The 22,408-nt window shown below is 42.5% G+C and overlaps 1 protein-coding gene across 8 annotated transcripts; it reads left to right on the top strand.

The window, feature by feature from the left end:
• Positions 1-2,283: 2,283 nt before the first annotated feature.
• Positions 2,284-16,620, top strand: CDV3 (CDV3 homolog). Of its 8 annotated transcripts, none has more exons than XM_064491259.1 (6): positions 2,284-2,956; positions 3,713-3,789; positions 9,379-9,423; positions 11,402-11,547; positions 12,870-13,023; positions 14,212-14,664. In XM_064491259.1, exons 1-6 carry the CDS (start codon positions 2,696-2,698, stop codon positions 14,360-14,362), a joined length of 834 nt encoding a protein of 277 aa, XP_064347329.1. In that variant the 5' UTR covers positions 2,284-2,695; the 3' UTR covers positions 14,363-14,664. The 8 variants fall into 8 exon arrangements, with proteins under 8 accessions (XP_064347329.1, XP_064347328.1, XP_064347333.1 ...); XM_064491258.1 differs by having other exon boundaries at positions 2,298-2,956; positions 12,864-13,023; XM_064491263.1 differs by lacking the exon at positions 14,212-14,664 and adding an exon at positions 13,452-14,203 and having other exon boundaries at positions 2,298-2,956; positions 12,864-13,023.
• The last annotated feature ends 5,788 nt before the right edge of the window (positions 16,621-22,408 follow it).

The following is a 22,408-nucleotide window of genomic DNA, read 5'->3' on the forward strand; positions in this document are numbered from 1 at the left end:
TGAGCCTTGTCGAGGGAGATAGATGATGTCCTTTGGACTGTACCACTTCAGAGGACTCAGAGAGAAATTTTCGTGTTCAGACAGCATTACGAGCTTTAAAGATGTGCTGAAATATCTGAGAATGGTCCAAGTCCCCACCACTATTCAACTTCCCACCTAGCAAGGACAAATGAAGGCCTGTTTTGCTTTAAAGATGGGGAAGGTACAAACATCGAGAACCAGAGGATGACGATGAGGACAGGGTGATGATGAGGGTTGTGGTGATGGCTGGATTCAGGGCCCTGGAACCTATCTGGAGGAGAGTAGCAGGGGAGATTTAAGAGGAAGAACTGGTACGAATATATGCTGTCAGTTTCAGGGCAGGAAATTTAAAGAGGAAGAGACCAGCTAATGGAAGAGAGAATTAACTACAGATAATGACACAACCACAAAGACCCCGGTGTCTCTACTGGGCTAACCTGAGTTTCTTACATACCAGCAAGTTTGGGAAGCATGCCATCAAGCACACTGAACAGTGTCTGCATTAACCCTCAACTCTGGTTGTCCCCAAGTCATTAATTCCTTCAAGACACTGACACATTGATGCAGATCTAAGAAAGGGAAGACTCTATTTCAGTTATTCATACCTAGATCTTTTCTTCTAGATTACACAGGAGTTAAAGGCAGAAATGACAAATTACTCTTCCTAGAATAATACACACTGCTTTAAATATAGCTAAATAGATGCTTCACAGATGAGGGAAGGAAGGAAAGATGGAAGGAAGGAAGGAAGGGAGAGAAGGAGAGAGGAAGGAGGGAAGAAAATGGGGGAGAAGAAGGAAGAAAAAGAAATTTGACCAGAGATATTAAGGAAGGTGGGGATGGGGGCAGTACTTAACTTGGCCTGCATCACAAGGAAAGTGGTGTCACAGAAGGAAGTTACTTAGCAACCCATCCTGCGTTGTTGGGGGCAGTTTATGTTTTGGGAATAAGTGTGTGAGCTTACTGTTGGCTGAGGCCAGGTCCTTGATTTGCTTCTTGGACAAATTCTGGACTTAGTTCTTTAATATTGGGGGTGTGGGGGCAAACTTTAGCGGGAAACTGTAACGGAAAAGACAAAGAAGTAGCTCCATTTACTGACTGTGCTCTGTCTGTGTTGGTGCCCCACAAGGCTACTAACATATGTCTGAGTCATTTCCTCAGTAGTTGTGACAGTTCTCTCCTCTGTCTTTAGGAGGAGGAAGTGGAAAGTTTAATACCTTACATTAGACTCCTTTTTCATATGCAAAGATTCATTTCATTCTAAAGGCCCAGAAGGTACTTAAAATAGTACAACCAGGTATAGCATGGGCATTTTGTCTCCATCTCATGATACACTATTCCCCTCCCTTAATCAGAGATAAAAAGCTAATGATAAATTACAGTCATCATTTAGACCGAAGCCAGGGCAGGGGGCACCATTTAAAAGTACTACGAAATCATTTATTGCAATCAATGTGTATTAACCACTGTGCTGGGCAGCTAACAGGTACTCTTTCCCCACATATTTTTGCAAGAGCTAACATCTCCATTTTACAGATGAGGAGCTTGAGGGTCAGGTTTATTTAGTTTGACCTTGGTAGTATCTAGTAGAGGGCGGAGTTCAGATAAAATCAATCCCCTTTTGTCTACCTACTGGCTTACTAATCTTTTAGTAAATGAAAACTAAACTTCAAACCCACCGTGCCCACCCGCTTTCATGATAATCATCCCGTATGATGAAAATTAATGGTTGCCGGACTGTTTCAGAAGGTAAAAGTACAGAAGCGAGCAGAGGGGATAGTACCATCTTCAACATAGCTAGCCTTTCCACGGTGCCTTTCCATCCCTCTAAAGCTCAAACGATTGCAAGGCCGCAGCTCGCTCTGGGCGAGCAGACACACGTGTACCCTACGCATGCGCCCAGACGAGACCTACCCGCCCCTTCGACCAGACCCCTTCAGCCAAGTCACCAACCAGCCCTCTAAATGCCCGCCCTCAGGGCTAAATCCTCGGCCAATTGAGATGCAAGATCATCTTACACGTCACTTATTTAGCATATACCCTCTCCCCGCCCCCAAGTTACGGCCCCGCCCACTCAGAGGCAGGGATTGTCGCCTAAGAGCTTCGTCCTGCCACCTGATTGGCTCCTCTGCCAGCTCCGCCTCTGTCTCCTCCCACCGCCCTCCCCTCCACGCTCCCACAGCGGGCGGAGCTAAGTACGCCGGCGCAGGGGCACCCTCTCTTTTTTGGTGGCCCGCCCTCCCTCCTCCCCCTCCCTCCCCTCCCCATCCCCTCTCCCCTCCTCTCCGGGCCTGCGCGCGCGCGTCTTCCTCCTGCACGCGCCGCCACTACCCGAGCACTCTCGCCGGAGCCTCTGGCCCGCGCGTTCCTTTTCCTCTCCGGCTGCGGAGCGGGCGGGATCCTGCACCGCAGTCGCGGAAGCAGCGGCAGCTCGGCCGGACACGGGCAGCGGCGGCGGCAGCGGCGCGCGAGCCCCCAGGCAGACCGTACCACCGCTCACCAGCACGCGGGGGGAGCCGGCCGCCCCGCCGCACACGCCTCGACGACTCCGCGGGGCTGAGGCGTCGCCGCGCCCGGGAGCGTGATCGCCGAGCCGGCGTCGACCCCCAGCTCCGAGCCCCGCGGGCCGCGCCTGCCGGCGGCCCCACCCATCCGGGCCGAGGAGGCCGCGGCCATGGCCGAGACGGAGGAGCGGAGCCTGGACAACTTCTTCGCCAAGAGGGACAAGAAGAAGAAGAAGGAGCGGAGCAACCGGGCGGCGAGCGCCGCGAGTGGCGCCGGCGGGAGCAGTGGAGCCGCGGGCGCTGGCGGGAGCAGCGGAGCCGGGGGCTCGGCTGGCGGTGGCGCCCGGCCGGGCGACGGCGGGACCGCGGGCGCTGGGGCCCGGCCAGGCGACAGCGGGACCGCGGGCGCCGCCACCAAGGCCGTGACGAAGGTGAGGAGCCGGGAAGGCCAGGAGTCGGGGCCCGGGCCGCGCGCTTGCGCCCATGTGCCCGCCCCCGCCCGCCTGCCTGCCTGCCTGCCTGCCTGCCTGCCTGCCTGCCTACCTGCCTGCGGGGAGCGTCCGGGAGGGGCCGCCGGGGGCCGGCCAGCGGGCGGACGGGCGCGGAGGCTGGCCACGTGACGCGGGCTTCTCACGGCGGGCTGGCTGGCTCTCCCCGCGGGACCCCCGCTCCCGTCTCATGTCGCCTGGCTCGAGCCAGGACGCAGGGAGGCAGCGGCACCCTCTCGAGGAAGTCGGTCCGGGTCCAGAGTGCCCAGCACAGAGCCGCATCTATCGAGTGACGTCTACTCTGAGTAACTGAGCGTTCTAACTTGCCAGTAGTCTGAGCTGCATTTTCTAACAATCACTTGTATGGCAGCTGTAATTGGCGCGACTTGGTCTCGAAACCAAAAAGTCTCATGGCAACATTGAGCTAGACGTTTAGTTGTGGGATTGCTTCTTCATTCGGCTTTTCCGGGTTACCTTTAAAGTAACAGGTCTCGTGAAGGAACCCGTTGGAAGTAACAGTGTTTGACTGCTGGACACGTTTGTCCTCCAGCCTGGTCGGCCTTGGAAATGAGCAAGGACTTTGGCCAGAAAACGAGTCCACACTTCAGGCTCCAGCCACTTGATCCCTTTTTATAGTCTGATAGTTGTTTTAGTTGTGTTTTTGCAGCTTTAATTGATCAAACAGTACATGTTTTACAGGATGAAGATGAGTGGAAAGAATTTGAGCAAAAAGAGGTTGATTACAGCGGCCTCAGAGTTCAAGCAATGCAAATAAGGTATGATCTGGTTACAGATGTGTTTAGATAACCCACAGGATAGATATTGTATGTTTGAGGTTTTTCAGCCCTGAAACAGCATCGCAGTAGACTTGTACTTTAGGTATGCTTATTAGGGCTCTAATGCTTTGCCTGTTCCTCCTTCTCCTCCTCCTCCTCCTCCTCCTCCTGCTGCTGCTGCTCTCTCCGTGATGGCAGTCCTTCTCCACGCTGATCAAATTAGCTGCCAACTTCAAAATCCTGTGAGAGCTTGCCTGCTTCAAATCTTAGGCCTTTTGTTTTTGGTTTTGGTTTTTTGGGGGGCGGAAGTAATTGAGTTTATTTTAGAGGAGGTACTGGGGACTGAACCCAGTACCTTGTGTATGCAAAGCATGCGCCCTACACTTGAGCTATTTCCTTCCCTGCCCCTGCCCCCCTTCCGTAGGCCTTTTATTTGAGCAGCTAAAATGGATTTTTTATTTTTAATATTAGTGGGTTGAACTTAGTTTTTCTTTTTGTTTCAAAAATAGCATGGGTGGTTTTCAGATCTCTGACAAGTTTTATATATATATATGTGTGTGTGTGTGTGTGTGTGTGTAATTGAAGCACACTTACAGGGAAATACAGATTTTCATATTCACACAGTGAAACCAACTTGTGTGATCTGCATTTAGGTCAAGAAACTGAACATTTCTGGTAGAGAAGGCTCCCCTCAGAATCCCTTGTAGTCACTGTTTTTACCCTCAAATAACCACTATCCTAACACTAGTTTTCCCTAGAATTTTATAGGAATGGAGTCATAGTCTAAACATGTTATTTTTAAAGTTCAAGAAAACGGTAATTTCTGAAAATTGGTTTGGTTGGTTTAGAGGATTGGAAATTAATGTTTTATCAAGTCCAAATATATGGTAGTCACATGAATTTTAGATTCATGTAAATAAATGTCATGTTCTGAGGGTCTTGTAGAAAAACCAGGTGAATATATGGTTCCATTGGTTTAAGATTAAAAACACTTTATTCCCAGTTCCAAGAAATAAGTGATCCTGATGCACCGCCTCTCCGAAGTTTGCGATTTACGACAGTTATTGGGCACCTACCACAGCTAAGTGTTAATGTCCTCAGTTCTTTCACATCATTTCTTGAGCTTAACCAAAGTGAAACCTGATTGATAGTGGGGAACTTTTAGGAAATGCAGCTTTCCACACTTGTAATACTTTGTGGTGGTGTCAAGTAGAAGTGATTAGACGGGAGTTTTATTTCCAACCACTTCTTGGCTTCCTTCGTGTGTTAAATGTTTTTGAAGAGGTGTAGTTTAGAAAATACCCACTTTCTTTCTCCTGGGGCTTGACCTTTAAAAATGGAGAGAGAGGGAAGTGAAGTTATTAAACAGCTATTTGTGGCTGTGTAACTGCCTGTGTGTTTGTTCCTCTGTTGTGTTGTAGAGTAAGGCTCTTGCTTGGCCTTTCCTTACTGCAGGCCCTGGGCTGCATGTTCTCGCCTGGAAGACTTGAATGACTGGAAGGATAGTGCTCAGTCAGGTTGAACTTAACTGAGCAAGAGTAGCCGTTTCTGAGGGGAGAAAGTTCATTGAATGCTGGAAATTGATTTTGTTATAATATGGATGATATTCAAACTGTCTGTACCTGTTTTTGTCATTGAATTTATATCCCATATCCCCTCGGTTATTTTCTCCTTCATTTTTGGCTACTCATGAGTTGGTAAAACATTTCTTTTGGGGACAGGGGAGGTAATTAGGTCTATTTATTTATTTATTATTTTCATTATTTGTTGTTAGGTCTGTTGATTTATTAGGTTTTTTTGGTTGTCGGTTTTTTAATGGAGGTACTGGGGATTGAACCCAGGACCTCATGCATGCTAAGCATGCTCTCTACCACTGAGCTGTACCCTCCCCTGAGACCAGCTTTTACATTGTGGGATTTTAATTTATTACGCTTAATCTCTAGTCACTGCTCCTAAGTGGCCATTCAGAGGTCTCTTACTCACTAACACTGAAAAATATACATTCTTCAGGGAGATACTTTGTGGATTCTCAGTCACTGTGGAGTCTGGGGTCTATTTCCATTGCTTCATAAAGAAGGGGAATCTCACAGCTTCCAGGAGGAACCGCAGATGAGCCATAGTCTCTCCTGTGCTGTTCAGGGTCAACTGTGTGCTGAATATCATTGTAAACTTTGTATTAAATGTTCTTGACAGTGAAACTTGATAGAGTGGGGGTCCCTAAGGAAAGAGACATACTGGTTCAGTAGGTTGGGAAACAGGTTATCCTACAAATAGGATGTAGTTGATAATGTGGCAAAAACATGGACTTTAGGGGGAAACAAACCTGGGCATTTTAGCCCTGATGCTTATGTGTGACCTTAGACAAGTCACTTGTGAATGTTCTTATCTGCAAAATTGAGACTACTCAGAACTGTTCTGAGGATTTTGAAAGGGATGTTTGTAATACATTCACTTGGTTAATATTAATCATCTTGTCTTGAATTAGAACGACTTACTCTTGGGAATTTCTCTGCTGTTTAACCATGAGGCACCTGATTTATTAATACCAAGATGTGCGGAGAAGGGATAGTGGAGGCACACAGTAATTACCGTGACTGAAGTCATACTGAGTCAGTTCACTGTGGGCTTAACAGGAGAACTTGGCGTGTTCAGGTTGGCGTTAGTGTAGCCATACAGAAGTCCCTCTCACCTAGAGGTCTGGATTGTCGTGTATGGCTTAGTCTTACCTTTTGGGCGGAAGCTCTTAGAAGGGAAGAGAAATGAGATTTCTCTCTTCTGGGAAAGTGGGGGCGGTTATGCCTTTAATTTGTTGTTGTTTTCTATCCATGAGACGGGCAGCCTTACTATTTCACTGTGGGACAAGGGAAAATGGAACTTTGGAAATGGACTTAAAATATCTTGAAAGTCTCTTTCTATAGTCTATTTTTTCTTCTCCAAACTTTTTGCTTTGAAAAATCACAAGCCTCAGAAAAGTTGCAGTAGTAGAATAAATATCCTTATACTTTTGACTTAGATCTGTCTACCAGGTATTTTTGCCACATTTGCTGTCTCTCGTTAGCTGCAGTTATTACATACAATATTAAAAGTTCTTGGCAGTAGTTCTTAGTGGGTTATGAGCATGCTGGACCTTTATCAAAGATAAGTGTGCATTTGAAAAGGGGGAGGTTTTCAGTAGCAGCAAATGGTACTGCATTCATGCCCTAGCTCGTGTTTACCAACTAGCTCAGGATTTAAGTACTAAGAGTATTATGAGGTTGTGGGTCAAATTTTGTGTCTAAGTTAATAAATCCTACTCATGGTTATGGCATTGTTTACAGACAGGTTCTGAGAGGAAACCATTGAGATGGTGATAAAAGAAGGGGCCCAGCACTTGAACTTAGATCACTGGTTGAGGGTAGTACGTCTAGGCCTCTCCCATCTTTAAAATGGATTTTGGGGAGAAAGATTTCATTTACTTGATGTTACTAACTGTTGAGCATTTGTCATGTTTCAATAAAAAATTGAGTCCTTGGAGTCCAGTGGTTTCTGGGACTCTTAAAAAAATCTAGACCTTTAAACCCATTAGTTAGAGCTAGTTAAGTTGTCCTTTGAAGAAATTACCCCAGCTCTAAGCTGGATTCACCATAGCAAATTCGTGTGACTACTGTGTGCCAGACTTTGGGCATCATGGGCATCATTGTGGGTCTTGGAGTTGTAAAAATAACTCATACTCTGCTGAACGCCAGTGGATCATTTGAGTAATGTGTAGGGGCTGTCGAGTCCAGGAGCGAGGCTACCGGGAAGGGGTCAAGAGTTCTTGGACGAGATGCAGTGACATTTCAAACCGCTGGACATAGCTCATCGGGCCACTTCTGTCTCCCCACTTTACTGTTGTAACTGTGGTTGGATAAAAGGGTCAAAAGAATGGAGCTGCCCAGCATTCCAGCAGAAGTGCAGTCAAGTCTGCGCTTTGTTTTAGCTGCTTCCCCCCTCGTGTTGGGAAAAGGGGAGTTAGGATGCATAAATTCTCCTGTAATGTCCATTGAGATAAGGAGGTAAGAATATTGTGTTCTTTGTAAATACACTGCTGTAGGATGTGTGGTTCTGATAGTCTTACTAAAGAAAGTGGATTTCTCAAAGCTGAAGATTCAGAAAATCTCTGTATCATGTCTTATAGAGCTATAAAGAGGATAAAATCAGATAAGAGGCAGTCTGAAAAAAGGTCCTACAGTCCCATTGACTTGGCTCTCCTACTTTGGAGCCCTGGGGAAGGTACTTAAATGCCTGAATGTCAGTTTCCTCATATGTACAATGGGTCTTCTCCCTGCCTTGGTGTTACTGCAAGGTTTAACTTTGCAAAGCTGGCCATGGTAGCTACTCAGTAAATACTGCCTTTTCTAGCATTGTCATTCCCCCATCCCACCAATAGTGCCTTACAGATTTATGCATATTTAAGACAGTATACTTTGAATTTACAGTAATATTGTAGTTTTAAAAGCATCTAATTTAGCTGATGAGAAGCTGTATGTTATATCTGGGTCAAACACCAAATTTTAGCCTAATTGTTTTCTGTGGAAAATTTCTTGCAACATGTTTATGGTTTTCTTGCTCTGGCATTTGGAGATTGGGCATTTTCTGGAATGTGCGAATAGGAAAAAGTAATAGGATATTTAAATCATATCTATTCCTGCTGTTGGTACTATGACATTTTGGCAAGATATTAGGATCTGTGGACCTTATTTCCCTCTGTTGGTTGAAGTATTTTGACTAGGCAATTTCCAGTGTTTAGTTTAGCTAATACTTTAGAATCTTAAGAAGCCAAAATACTAAGTTGTCTTCTTGTGCCTACTAAAAATACACAGTCCCTCTAAGTAAAACAAACCACTCTTATTTTTTAGCAACAGCTTATAATCTAGAAGTATTTTAGATTTGTGATTATTCATTTCTTTGCTTCTGAGGGCGAAAAAGGGATAAACACGAGACAATAAAAGAATTTTACCTGGGACTCAGCATTCCATCAGAACAAATTGGAGTTTTTCTTCAAATTTTCTTTGCAGATTAGGAAAACATTGTTTTTATTTCTTTTTTTTTTTTTTAGAACATTTGAAGACTGTAACAGCATGAAGAAATTTATAACAATGATTCATAATCCCTTCTTAGGGGTAATCAGTAGTAAAATTTTTTGGTTTTCAGTTGTTTATTGCAAACTGATAGCTCTGGAGTTTAAACATATTAACCATCTCAGAAAGTGCCATGAAGGCACTTAATCTTCGTGGGGACCTTTCCTGGCATGTGTTGGGTTGCTGGGTCGTTGCTAACTACATAGGCAGTGAGGTAACACCAGTGCCTTTACTCATGAACCAAGCCAATTACATTATCGCGCTGATTACATCTGTGTAGCTTTAGAAGTGGGCAACGTCAAAAATTCTTTTTGGATAATTCCCACATTTGGATACCACTTTTAGACCCCTAGATAAATTATGACAGACCCTTACCATTCTACTTAAAAGCTTTAGAAAACAGAGTCATACAGCTTGGTGTACATTTTAAAAGAACATGGTTTCATGTCAGTTTTTTCTAAATAAAACTTTTTTTTTTTTCCTGTTACAGAGGTGGTACCTGTGCTGCTTGTGTGAAAACTCAGATATTAAAAAGGCATGTAATAGCGAACGCTTACAGCGCTTACTGTGTGCCAGGCACTGATCTCAGCACTTTGTAGCCATTAACTCAGACTTCATAACGGGGCTGTAATCCCCATCTCACATACAGGAGACAGAGGCCTACAGAAATCGGGGTGCCAGACTCTAACCCCCGGCTAGTAAATGGCAGAGCGGGTGTCCTGAACCAGGCAGTCTGGCTTTAGAATCTGCTCATAACTGCTTCCTGCATGATGAAGAGAGTCATGCCTTCTAGCACCCACTTATTTTAACATTTTAAAAAATCATTCTGGATGTCTTCCTAGTTATATTAGGTGCATAAATTTTGTTTCAGTACACTGTTGGTTTATATGACGAGAAGTTTTACTTCCATGTTAGTATAGGCCCGTCATTTTAAACAGCTGTAGTCTTAAGTAAAATCTTACTATAAATGCAGATTGAAGATAAGTTCATTCCCCTCTGCCCTTCTTGTTGCCGCCATAGGCTTCTAAATTCTGGGCCCACCTCTGGTGGTTGGGCAGTGTATGATGCTACCATTATCTAAGTGTCTTTAAAGGAGACCATTTGCTATTCAAGAAATTTGTCTTATACCCAGAATTTGTCTTGTTTTAAAATAAATGACAGAAAAGCACCCTTAGATGTCATTTTGCAGAAGCCAAGAGAGGCCTTGATGTTGCCGAGGTCACAGTCAGGGCGGGAGTCACATGTACATTGTCATTGCCGTGATCATGGATCAGATATCAAAAGGAGAAGACTTCTGAGAGTGGAAGGCGGGGGACAGAGCTTTAGGCAACAGCATGTTTTTGTTTTTTTAGTAGAGAAAAGGGTAGTGAGAATGGTGAAGGCGGTTGATAAGCTGAAGACCTAGGAAACACCACCGCTGTCTCGGAAACTAGTCCAGGGAAAAGGTTGGTGGTCTGTGCCAGATGCGTCATCTGCAAGGGGAAAGAGTTGCAAAAAAGGAAGTTTGATCTGGCACTTAACTCTGTGCTGTCAAGCCGGCAGTATGTGCTCGATAATTTAGAACATTCAAGTTACGTAAAACAGTAATAAGTAATCCAGCACAAGGAGAAATAACCAGATACTTTTGGAGAGATTACAGACTTCTGACTCAAGTCAATTTAAGAATAAAGAAATAAATTGGCATTAAATAGAACAGTGCAGGCAGTTTTAGAGTGGTGTATTGCCACTGAGGAAATATTTTGCATTTCTAATGACTAGTAAGACAAAGACTGAATTTTTGTAATCTCTTCTTTAAATGGGTGACACATCTCTGATGTTAGAGACTAGCTCTGTGTATTCCCTGTGTCTAAACAGTGGAGACTAATAAAATCCAAGTGCTGACGTAAATACTCAACACTGAATTGTTTTCCTCTGTTAGAATGGGAATTAATCTTGAGAGTATTTTGTAACATGTAGTAAAGAGATTAGCAAATGAAATTATATAATTTTTAAAAACCATTCATTTGATCACTAAAAATATGCTTACCATAAATGCCTGTTTGTACAGTTTGATCCTAGAAAAATCTGTTTTCTAAAAATTGTACTTTTAATCCTTCAAGTTGCCCGTTTCTCGATATTTCATGTTAAATTGACCTCTCTCCCCTCCCTCAGTAGGGGCTGCTATAAATAATCATGCATATTGTTATAAGCCTGGCATGTCAGTATGTTAAATATTTCTAGATGTTCTTGAGTGTATGAAGTTTGCAAAAAGGGAAATGGAGACTATTAGACCAAGTAATTTCCTGAACCTTTTTTCAGCAACCAGTCCCACATGCAGTTAAGTTGAAGTCCCAGTGCATAAAATAAATTCCCTCTTTTTCTCTCTTTTTTTTTTTTAAACGAGTGAGGCATTTGGACTTAAAGGGGTACCTCCTCCCGGGTCATACAGATAGGCATTGATAGAACTAAGGATTTGGACTGGCAATTTTCCTGGTGTTTCTGCAATTGAATTCATTTGTTTGCTTTTCCAATAGTGAAAAGGAAGAAGATGAAAATGACAAAAGAGAAGATCCAGGTGATAACTGGGAAGAAGGTGGAGGCGGAGGCGGCGGTGTAGAAAAATCTTCAGGCCCCTGGAACAAAACCGCTGCGGTACCAGCACCTCCTGCTCCAGTAGTTGGTAATGTGAATACTTGATTTTCATAAAGATGTCTGTTTCTATATAATTTTACATACAATCAGCTTTCAACCAAATGCATGCTTGCCCTGGGTGAGTGAGGTTTCCATTCCTGGGGGAGAGATTTGTAAGACTTTCACATCCTAAATAAAGGAATTGGAAGTTAAGATACACACTTTTCTGTAGGCTGCTTAAATCTGTATGTAAACTAACTTGCCAAATTTACAGTGTTTAAGCATTTTTTTAAATTTTGGACAGCTGACTAAGGAATACTGGGTCCCTGTGTTTCACCTGTGTTAGTCTTTTTTCCCTCCTATTCCCCGTTTTACTCTGTCTTGGAGCATGAATTCTCAGAATAGTGGATTTCATCACTCCCAGGGGCTGAAAAGTGGTTCTTGGGGGTGAGGGGAAGTGTGGGTGGGTAAAGAAATCTTAGACGTTACAAAGGTTTGTGGTGCATCAGAGGGCCTGAGTGTGTAAACATATGTGCAGTGTATCTGGTATAAACATGCCTTGGTGCGGCAGGTGGGGCAGTGCTCTTGAGGAAAAAGATCTAAAAAGTCTCCTTAGGCAATAATGAGAAAAATTTGAGAAATATTGCTGTAATGCATACCCATTATTTTGTGTAGAATAATGAATAGCAAATCACCCCAAATATTACTGTCAGAGACCGCAGATTACTACTATACATCAATTTTAGGGAGGAGTAAATATTAAATTTTTCATTTTTCTTTGTAGCCGCATTACATTTCAGCTAATAAATGACATAGCTGTTCATTTGCAGTGAAGCTTTTGATTAGTGGAAAACATTTATACATATAAAACACTGAACCCATATTGAGGATGCGGGGGGATGATTTACAGGAAGAAGCTGGGAGGCTCTGTCCCCAAAATGTTGGCTGAGGTACAAGACTTTGGGCTGTTCAGCTGTGTTTTTCCCTTTTTTTAACCAGAAAATGAAAGAGGAAGGACCTCACAGCTCACTGCTGTAGAAGTGGTGCTATTGTGAAAGGCAGGCCCCGAAGAGGCCTGTCTCCCAGGACCAGCAGATTTCTTTCCCACTTCCAATAAGTTGACTTAACATAACTCATTTTACGTGGATAATTAAAATTGTACATGGAGGAGAAATTAGAAGACTACCCTCGAAAAACAGGCTTTCACTTTGACATTTCCTCAGATGACTTTCCTTCTGTTGTTCAGAGACCCTAATGCCAGTGTTGGTTTTTTCCATAATTGTTAGATGGTCAGGAGTTCAGGAGTAGCTTATTAAAATGCCAAGCACTTGAATCATTTCTCTATAAACTATTATAAATTGTTAGTTACAGAAACCCCAGAACCGACAATGACTAGTGGCGTGTATAGGCCCCCAGGGGCCAGGTTGACCACAACAAGGAAAACACCACAAGGACCACCAGAAATCTACAGCGACACACAGTTCCCGTCCCTGCAGTCCACTGCCAAGCATGTAGAGAGCCGGAAGTAAGTACTCTGAGTGTTGTGTTTGTTTTGGAGCCCTGTTCCTTTTACCAGGGAGTGGGGTGTCAGGGATCTGAAAACCCCCCTGTGGGGGGCTACAGTAAAGCCCAGGCTGCAGCTGAGAGGCAGCTGAGGATTAGCGTGGGACTTCTGCGCAGGACTGGGGGGAAGTGGGTGAGGGCCCTGGAGGGGGCAAGGAGAAAGAGCATCAAAGACTTCACCTGCAGAAGTTTCTCGTGTCCCTGGTGTATGGTCTCTAGCTGTGACAAGTCTCCTCTAGTTAGAATTCTTCATATTGAGTGTATTATTGCTGCTTCTGTGTTCATTATAACTAGAAAATTCAGAGCAGTATTACTGCATTCCCAATTAATGTGAGTAGATGAAAGATGTTGGCATTTATAAATCTAATATTAAAAATAATCTTATTTCAGCAGGTACTTAAAATGAATGCTACCCGGAGTTAAATGACCACATTTGGCACATCCACATCTTATTTAGGGACATGCATTTTTTTAAAAAGTAAATAAAATGGGAAGAAGTGTAAATGACATCAGATGGAAATACTGCTTTTTGGGTGGCTTTTAAATTAAATTCCCAGCCTTTTTGCCTCTTTGAGAGCACAGCTGGCCTGGATTTAAACCTCCACTTTGTCTTGCTCCTCTGCCCTGCAAAATAAGGGGCAGTGATTTCACCACACTCATCTCTGTCTGATCCACTTGTATGAAGTAGAAGTGAGGAGAGGTCACTGAATAAGGAGTAAAACTTTACTTGAATGAGAAACTTGTTGGCCTTATTTACGCATAAAGAGAGATAGATGTATTGTCTATTATTTTCTAAGAGTAAAAGTGAGTCTTAGAAGGAACCACCGTGTCATTAGACAGCTTTTTAACTTTCCAGTTGTCTTAAAGTTGGTCCCAAAATAGGTGTTCAGTTAATAGTATCGAGCAGATTTGCTGCCACAGGAAAATAGGACCATAGCGCTTCAGTACAGTATTCTCTATTTTTTGTTCAATTGAAGCCTTAAACTGATTTTGATAAGGATTTTATACACCAGTTTTCCCCTCCTGTCCCTTCGTCAAGATTTTTCCAAGGGGTGGCTTTTTTTTTTTTTTTTTTAAATTCAAGGAAGGATATTTTCAAAACAACCCAGTGAAAAAGAAACATTTACTGATTACATTTCTTTTCCCTTAGGGATAAAGAAATGGAGAAGAGCTTTGAAGTAGTAAGACACAAAACTAGAGGTAGGGATGAGGTTTCAAAAAACCAGGCCCTTAAACTGCAGCTAGACAACCAGTACGCTGTGCTTGAGAATCAGAAATGCAGCCACACACAGTACAATTAAGGAATGGTCTTTGCTAACCCTTCTAAGGTAACTAGACCACAGCTAACCACCACGGACAGCCACCCATCGTCTGATCTCTGCTGGACCTACGACCGATACAGACCACTCAGTACACGTGACCGGCCCTGTTGCACTTGGAAGTTTAAAGTGTCATAACTGTTCTTTGTGTGTATTGGATTTAGGGGGATTTTCGTTGTTACATAAATGCGTGAACTAGATTCAGCAGTGTTCTTTCATAATTACTCTGCAAGTACAAAAAAAATCAAAAACTGCAGCCAGTGGTCATTTCAAAATCTTTTTATGTTCAGATACTGAGCCTTCGTAAGGGTTGACTACCTCAGATTTGCTGCACTCATTGTGGACTTCATGTGGATCACAACTTCTGGATAAGGTTACAGCTATTAAGTGTCGATGTGAAACTTGAAACCAGCTCTCCTGGATTCCTATCAGAAATCCTGCAGAAAGTCAGCCATCTGGGTTCTGATCTGCTGTAAAAGATGAAGATTTTAAGTGACCTTAATTAACCTGTCCTGTGCCCCATCCATAAGGAATACTCTGTAGTGGGCTGTGGCTATATTAGAAATCCTGGAACATGCCGCTCTCAAAAGAACTGATGTGTTCAGATTATCTGCGTAGGGCTGTCATTTATAATTTAAACTTTGAGTTGTATTCTGAGGTTACCACAGATTAGATTCAACCAGACGCCGGTCTACCCAAGGTGGGTATAGGGGTGGGGGGAATAATCTTGTTTCTTTTAGTAATTTTTTATTTTGGTAGTGCTTTTTCTGTGTTCTATATTAAGGCTTTTTTTTTTTTTTTTTTTTTTTTTTTTTTGCTTTGACTTGGAATAATTTCTTTGACAGCGCATATTGCTTGGTTAAGTAACCTGAAATACGCATTAGAGTTGTGAAATGTCTCGTGAATTTGCCAGTCTCTGGGGTGGAACCAAACAGCCTCTGGTGTAAAGGGCAGTGGGTGCAGGAGGCGCTACTTCAGGTGCTGCTAAAGCCTCCTCTAACCAGGTCTGAACTGTGTGGTAAGCTGCAGGTTACTGAACTAAATTGTGTAGTAAAGAGTGGTTTCTGCTTAGGCCCAGGGATCCACTGCCCTGTCCTTACAAATTCAAAGCAACGTGAGCAGAACCTCAACCCCAAACCCACTTAAGTTTCATGGATCTTGCAGGATCTTTGGCAAGAATTCCAGATGTATTTGTGCCCCAGTGTTAAGGTATTGGATAGTCTGTAGATGCAGTGATTGTCCCAGCGTAGCTTTTTGTTACCAGCCTTCCAGTGTGTCTTTAATGTTGTTCACTTGGAGAGTCAGGGGCAGAAGACAGGTGATGTAGCACTTCTGTTTTTAATAATTACAGCTTAAACTATCCAGTAATTTTTAGTCCTGAAAAGGGGCGTCAGGAAGCTACCCAGGATTACTGAGAAGTCTCTCCATCTGATGAGACAGTCTGGTAATTTTCCTAGTTTTGTATCTTTGGTTCAATAGAAATTTTTCAAAGTGGCATGTGACCACTTGATGGAGAGTCTGGGTTTCTCTATAATAAATCCTTTTGCCAAATGTGGGAGTTGCAGACTTGCTACTGGCAAGAGTGAAGCAGATGGGTGAGTAAAACTAGCCTGATGGGGGAGCATTTTCCTCTAGGAGTTCAGTCTTGATAGAAGTGTCAGTGCGCACTCCTAGGAGGGTGACAGTGCCACCTGACAGGGCCTGCCAGCCATATCTAGGCAATAATATTGGCATTATTTGAGGTGGCAGGCAGGATGCCTACCTTCTGGTGGGTTTGGGTGAGTGGCTGAGCCAGCCAGAGAGGTTGGATGACTGAGAAACAAGGGATTCTTGGTTAAACTGAAGACTTCATTTGAGAACCAAAAATCTGAAGTAATCTCTTGGACTTTGAGCCACGTATTTCCCCTAAAGAGTAATGTGGTTTTTTCCAGCAAAATTTTGTTGAGGGTTATGTTATTAAGAAATGAACTGAGATTAATATGTGGAAATGTTATTTAATGGCATACTGGCCCTAAAAATCTGAAGACCTGCAGGAGATTTAAAAATCCCAACCCTTGTTATAACTTTTTTTTTTAAAGATTTTGAAATTACCAAAATGCACATGAATCAAGTTTTAATATACTATATGATGGGTGGGTGTGGCTGTCCATTGTACCATTTCTTTCTTTGAATTCTCAGGCATGGTTTGGCAGTGCAAGAACTCTGTAACATTAACAAATTCAATAAAGTAAATATATGGACTTTGGAGTCTGGTGGTTTTTACTCTTAATTGGTAACTTATCCTGGCGAATTGATGTCCTGCCTCCTTGGCTGTAAGAGGATGATAATATTCTCATCCCAGGAGTGAACTTTCCTTGTGAGAAATGTTTGCAGAGAACTCTTAATGTTAAAAAACCGGACCTGGAATGAAAGTGGCTGTGAAGCTGTGATGACTCTTCTTTTCCAAAGATAAACATTGAATGTACTCTTGTCTTCATTACTGTATTAAATTTTGTTATCTTAAGCCATGGCAGGGCAATCTACAATCTCTACCGTGTAATTTAAGATTTGAGGCCTTGTGCTCTGAGAAGCTTATAAACTTCTCAAATGAGAGCTATTTTAAACTTCAGTATTTAGTCTGGATTATAGTTACTAAATTTCTGAACTAGACAAAGTAAAGTCCCCCCCCCCAAGGGTAATTAGGTTTACTTATTTTATTTTTAGAGGCGGTACTGGGGACTGAACCCAGGACCTTGTGCATGCTAAGCGTGCACTCTTACCACTTGAGCTATACCCTGTCCTCTCAACGTTGTATTTGATTGAAGTTAAATTTTTTTTGAAATTATCAGAAGTCAGATATAAGTGTTTTTTAACTGAACTATTCATTTTGGAATGTAAGTATACATGTGTGTAAATATTTTTCATGCCCATGACTCATTTATTTTGTAACTGGAAATGCTTGTTAATTTCCCTCACCTATTTCACTCAGCCCCACTCCCCCACCTCTGGCAGCCACATGTTTGTTTGAATCTGTGACTGTTACTTTGTGGTAGTATTCTGTTGTACATGTGTAATGCATTCTCTTCATCTGTTGATGGACGTGTAAGTTGTGTCCCTGTCTTGGCTATTGTAAATAATGCCACAGTGAACACAGGGATGCATGTACTTTTCAAATTAATGATTTTGTTTTCCTTGGATAAATACCAGGAGTGGAATTGCTGGATTGTATGATAGTAGTACTTTTAATTTTTTTGAGGAACCTCCATACTGTTTTCCATAATGGCTGCAATAATTTACATTCTTATCAGCAGTGCATGGGGACTCCCTTTTCTCCACATCCCTGACAATACTTGTTACTTGTCTTTTTTGATGATAGCCATTCTCAGATGTGAGGGGATATTGTGGTTTAGGTTTGTATCTCTCTGATGATGAGTGATGTTGAACATCCTTTCATGTGGGAAATCCTTTCATCTTTGGGAAAATGTCTTTTTGAGTCCTCTGTCCATTTTTTTAATCAGGTTGTTTTGTTTTTCTCTGAGGAATTGTATGAGTTCTTCGTATATTTTGTTGAATGTTAACCACTTATCAGATTTATTTTCTGAAAATACCTTCTCCCATTCTGTTGGTGGCCTTTTCATTGTGTTGGGTAGTTTCCTTCACTGTGCAGAAGCTTTTTAGGTCAATGTAGTCCCATTTGTTTATTTTTGCTTTTGCTTCCCTTGCCTAAGGAGACATCAAATATATATATATACATTCATTCCTAAGAGCAGAGGTAAAGAGCCACTGCCTATGTTTTTTCTTCTAGAAGTTCTATGGTTTCAGGCCTTGTATTTAAGTCTAATCCATTTTGAGTTTGTTTTTTTTATATGGTGTGAAAAGTAATCGATTTGATTCCTTTGCATGTAGCTGCCCAGTTTCCCACATCATTTATTAAAGAGGCTGTCTTTTTTCCTTCACATATCCTTTGTCATAGATTAATTGACAGGATAAGTGTGGGTTTGTTTCTGGGCTCTCTAGTCTGTTCCATTAATCTGTGTGTCTGTTTTTGAGCCAGTCCCATACTGTTTTGATGACTCTACCTTGATAGTGTACTTTGAAATCAGGGAGCATGTTACCTCCAGGTTTGTTCTTTCTCAAGATTTGTTTTGGCTATTTGGGATCATTTGTTTCCATACGAATTTTAGAATTATTTGTTCCAGTTCTGTAAAAAAATATTGGTAATTTTTGTTAGGGATTGCACTGACTCTGTAGATTGCCTTGAGGAGTATGTTCGTTTTAACAAGTTTCTTCAATCCACGAGCATGTATCTTTCAATCTGTTGGTGTCATCAGTTTCTTCATCCCTGTTGTTTGGCTTTGTGAGTGCATGTCTTTCGCCTCCTTAGACTTATTCCTAGGTATTTTATTCTTTTTGGTGCAACTGTAGATGGGATTTCTCTTTCTGATAGTTGTTAGTGTAGAGAAATGCAATAGATTTCTGTATATTAATTAATTTTGTATCTTGAAACTTTGCTGAATTGACTGATGAGTTCTAACACTTCTCTGGTGGCATCTTTAGGGTTTTCTTTATATGATATGTCATCTGCAGACAGTGACAGCATTACTTCATCCTTTGAAAATTGGATTCCCAGAGGTCTCTTAAATTGTCTTCTTTTTTTTTGTTGTTGTTCAGCTTGGGTGATTTCCACTACTCTGACTTCAAGTTTGCTGATCAGTTCCTCTGTTTCATCTAATCTGTCGATTCCTTCTAGTGTATTTTTTTCCCCACGTATTACTGAGTCTTCTTTATATTTTCTAACTCTGTGTTAAACTTCTCACTGTGTTCTGAATTCATGGAGCATTTTTATGATAACTGCCCTGAACTCTTTACTAGGTAGATTGTTTTTCCACTTCATTTAGCTCTTCTGGGTTTTTATCTTGTTCCTTCATTTGAAATACATTCCTCTATTTCCTCATTTTTCCTAATTTGCTGTTTTTATTTCTGTGTATTAAGTAGGTCAGTAATGTTCCCTGATCTCGGAGGAGTAGCCTTATGTAGGAGATGTCCTATGCGTCCCAGCAGCACACTCCCCTCTGGTCACCAGATCTGTATGCTCTTGGGGTGCCCGCTATGTGAACTTCTGGGCCCTGCTGTGGTGGCGGGGCAGACTACTGTGGGCACCCTGGTAGGCATGACTGGCCCCTGGCCTGGTTGGTTACCAGGTCCTGCCTAGTGCAGAGGCCACCAGCCACTGGTAGGGCTGGTTCATGGGCAGCTGGCTTTGGAGGCCTGGGGAGGCTTCCAGGGCTGATGCCAGCTTGCTGATGAGTGAGCCAAGTCTTGGGATGGTTGCTTGTGGGTCCAGGTGTCCCAGAGCTGGTGTTAGCCTGCTGGTGGATAGGGCCAGGGCCCAGAGCTAGTGCTGGCACACTGGTGGGTGGGCCAGGGCTCAGGCTGCTGGCCCGAGGGGCCCAAGGTGTGTCAGAGCTGTTGCCCACCCACTGGTGGGCGAGGCTGGGTCAAGGGCTACAGCTGGCCCACTAGTGGGCAGAGCTGGGTCCCATGGTCTCTGGCTATGGGGTACCAGGGTTCTGGAGTGGGTATCAGCCCACTGGAGGGGGGGCCCAGTTCCTGGGTTCTCTGGTGTGTGTGGGGCCAGCTCCCCGGGCACTGGAGCCCTCAGGGACCTATGGCTATTTCCAGCCTGCTGGTGATTAAAGCTGTGTCCCCATGCAGCTAGGGGCTTGGCTTGCGGGGCCCCAGGACTGGTGCCAACAGGCTGGTGGGTGTAGTTAGGTTCCCATACTAATAAGCTAGAGGGAGGATTCCAAAATGGCGCTTGCCAGGACCAGTAACCTTGCGGTAGAAATGAGCACCCGAAGGGACTGCCACCAGCCACTAATGTTAACAATTTATTATTTGGTCATTCTTCATACTTGACTGAGATTTTTCTCAACCGCCCTGTTTAATAGAACACGCTCAAAAACTCACTTCCTATCACTTTCCTCCTTTAAGTTCCTCCATAGTTTTTTTTTACCAACTTTTTTTTTCTGAGATAAAAGTCACCCTTTTAAAGTGTACCACGAAAATATATATTTTGAAAGTTACACAACTATCACTACTTTTAATTCTGGGATGTTGTCCTCATCCTGCATAGAAATCCCATATCCATGAGGAGTCCTTTCCCACTTCCCTTCAAATCCCCAGCCCTAGGCAACAGCTATTCTTTTTCTCTGTAGATTTCTCTATTCTGGACATTTTATATTAACAGGGCTATAGAACATGGGGTCTTTTTTTGACTGGCGTCCATTCATCAGTTGATGAACATCTGGATCATTTCTACTTTGTCCTTGTTATGAATAATGCTGCTATGAAGTTTGATGTACAAGTTTTTGTATCAACATGTTTTTCAATTCTCTTGGGTATGTATCTAGGAATGAAATTGCTGGGTCATAGGGTAACTTTCTGAGTAACTGCCAGACCCCTTTCCAAAATGGCTGTGCAATGTCTGAGGGTTTTGATTTCTCCATATTTCCATAATTACTTGTTACCTGACCTTTTTAATTCTAGTCATCCCAGTTGGCATGAAGTGGTATCTCATGGTTTTGAGTTGCATTTCTGTAATGATCAGTGATGTTGAACATCTGTTCATGTGCTTATTGGCTATTTGTATGTCTTTGGAAAAACTCATCTATTCAAATCCTTTGCTAATTTTTTAACTGAATCTTTTATCTTTTTATTATTGAGTCACTAGAGTTCTTTATATATTCTAGGTACTAGTCCCTCATCAGATACGTAATTTGCAAATGTTTTCTCCCATCTCCACTTTCTTAATAGTATCTTTTGAAGCACAAAAGTTTTTAATTTTGATGAGGGCAAATTTATCCTTTTTTCAGTTGCCTGAGCTTTGGGTGTATCTAAGACATCATTACCTAACCAAGGTCACAAAGATTTATGCTTGTTCTAGGGGTTTTGTAGTTTAACTCTTTCACTGAGATCTTTGATCCATTTTGAGTTAGATTTTGAATATGGTATGAGGTAGTCTGACTTCATTCTATTACACACGGATATCCATTTGTCCAGCATCATTTTTCGAAAAGATTTCTCCATCATCAAGACTCCTCCATTTTGCACACTAAATATCTTATTTCTCTCCCTCTCCTAGAATGTGAAATTTGTTTGATTAGAAACATTGTAAGTGGAGAGGGTATAGTTCAGTGGTAGAGCACATACTTAGCATGCATGAGGTCCTGGTATCAATCCTCAGTACCTCCATTAAAATAAATAAATTAGACCTATTTATCTCCCCCTCAAAATTAAAAAAAAAAATTAATAAAAAAAGAAACACATGGTAAAGGATGACAGGAGTTTGGGAGTGTGGGACAGGAGTTGGGGAGATAGGTCAGGCTGTGTGGTAGACTGATCAAAGGATTGAGGTCAGAATATTACACAGAGGAGACAGTTTAAAGGGATAATCAGAGCTAGAAAGGAGAATCAAGGAAGTAGAGAATCATATACACAGATAATCTAATAACTAGTGTCCTGAAAATGCAGGTGTGTAACAGTTCGAATTCATCATCCAGCTGCTGTGACTCATGGAATAGTGGGGTCTGCAGAATGCAGGCAAGTTATGAATTGCTTCTCAAGCTTCATATAAGGTAATGAATAGTATAAAGGGAATATTAATCAAAGAAAAGAAATAACGGCTTTAAGTGAGTGTTTTTATTATCTAAGAACAAATGAGAGGGATTATGTTCACATCAAGAATTTAGGATATATATACATGTGTGTATATGTGTACATATACTAATTATATATAATCATTAAGGCAGTTTAAGCCTTTTGAAATTGTAGCCCAGGTGAGAACCAGAATTTTAGATGCTAATTAGATACAGTAACACAAGCTGGGCAGAGCTCTTATCTCACCTGTGAATACCCTCCCCGCTGAACAGCCTCTCCCACCTGCACTCTGCGGGATCCAGTCAGTGCAGGCAGCAAGAAGCATGTAAGGATAAGATCTTTGTCTCCAAATATGATGGAAGATACTGTGTAAGTGTGAGGGAAACAGCA

Source organism: Camelus dromedarius, chromosome 2 (assembly GCF_036321535.1).
Source record: "Camelus dromedarius isolate mCamDro1 chromosome 2, mCamDro1.pat, whole genome shotgun sequence".
In the NCBI taxonomy this organism is placed as follows: Eukaryota; Metazoa; Chordata; class Mammalia; order Artiodactyla; family Camelidae; genus Camelus; species Camelus dromedarius.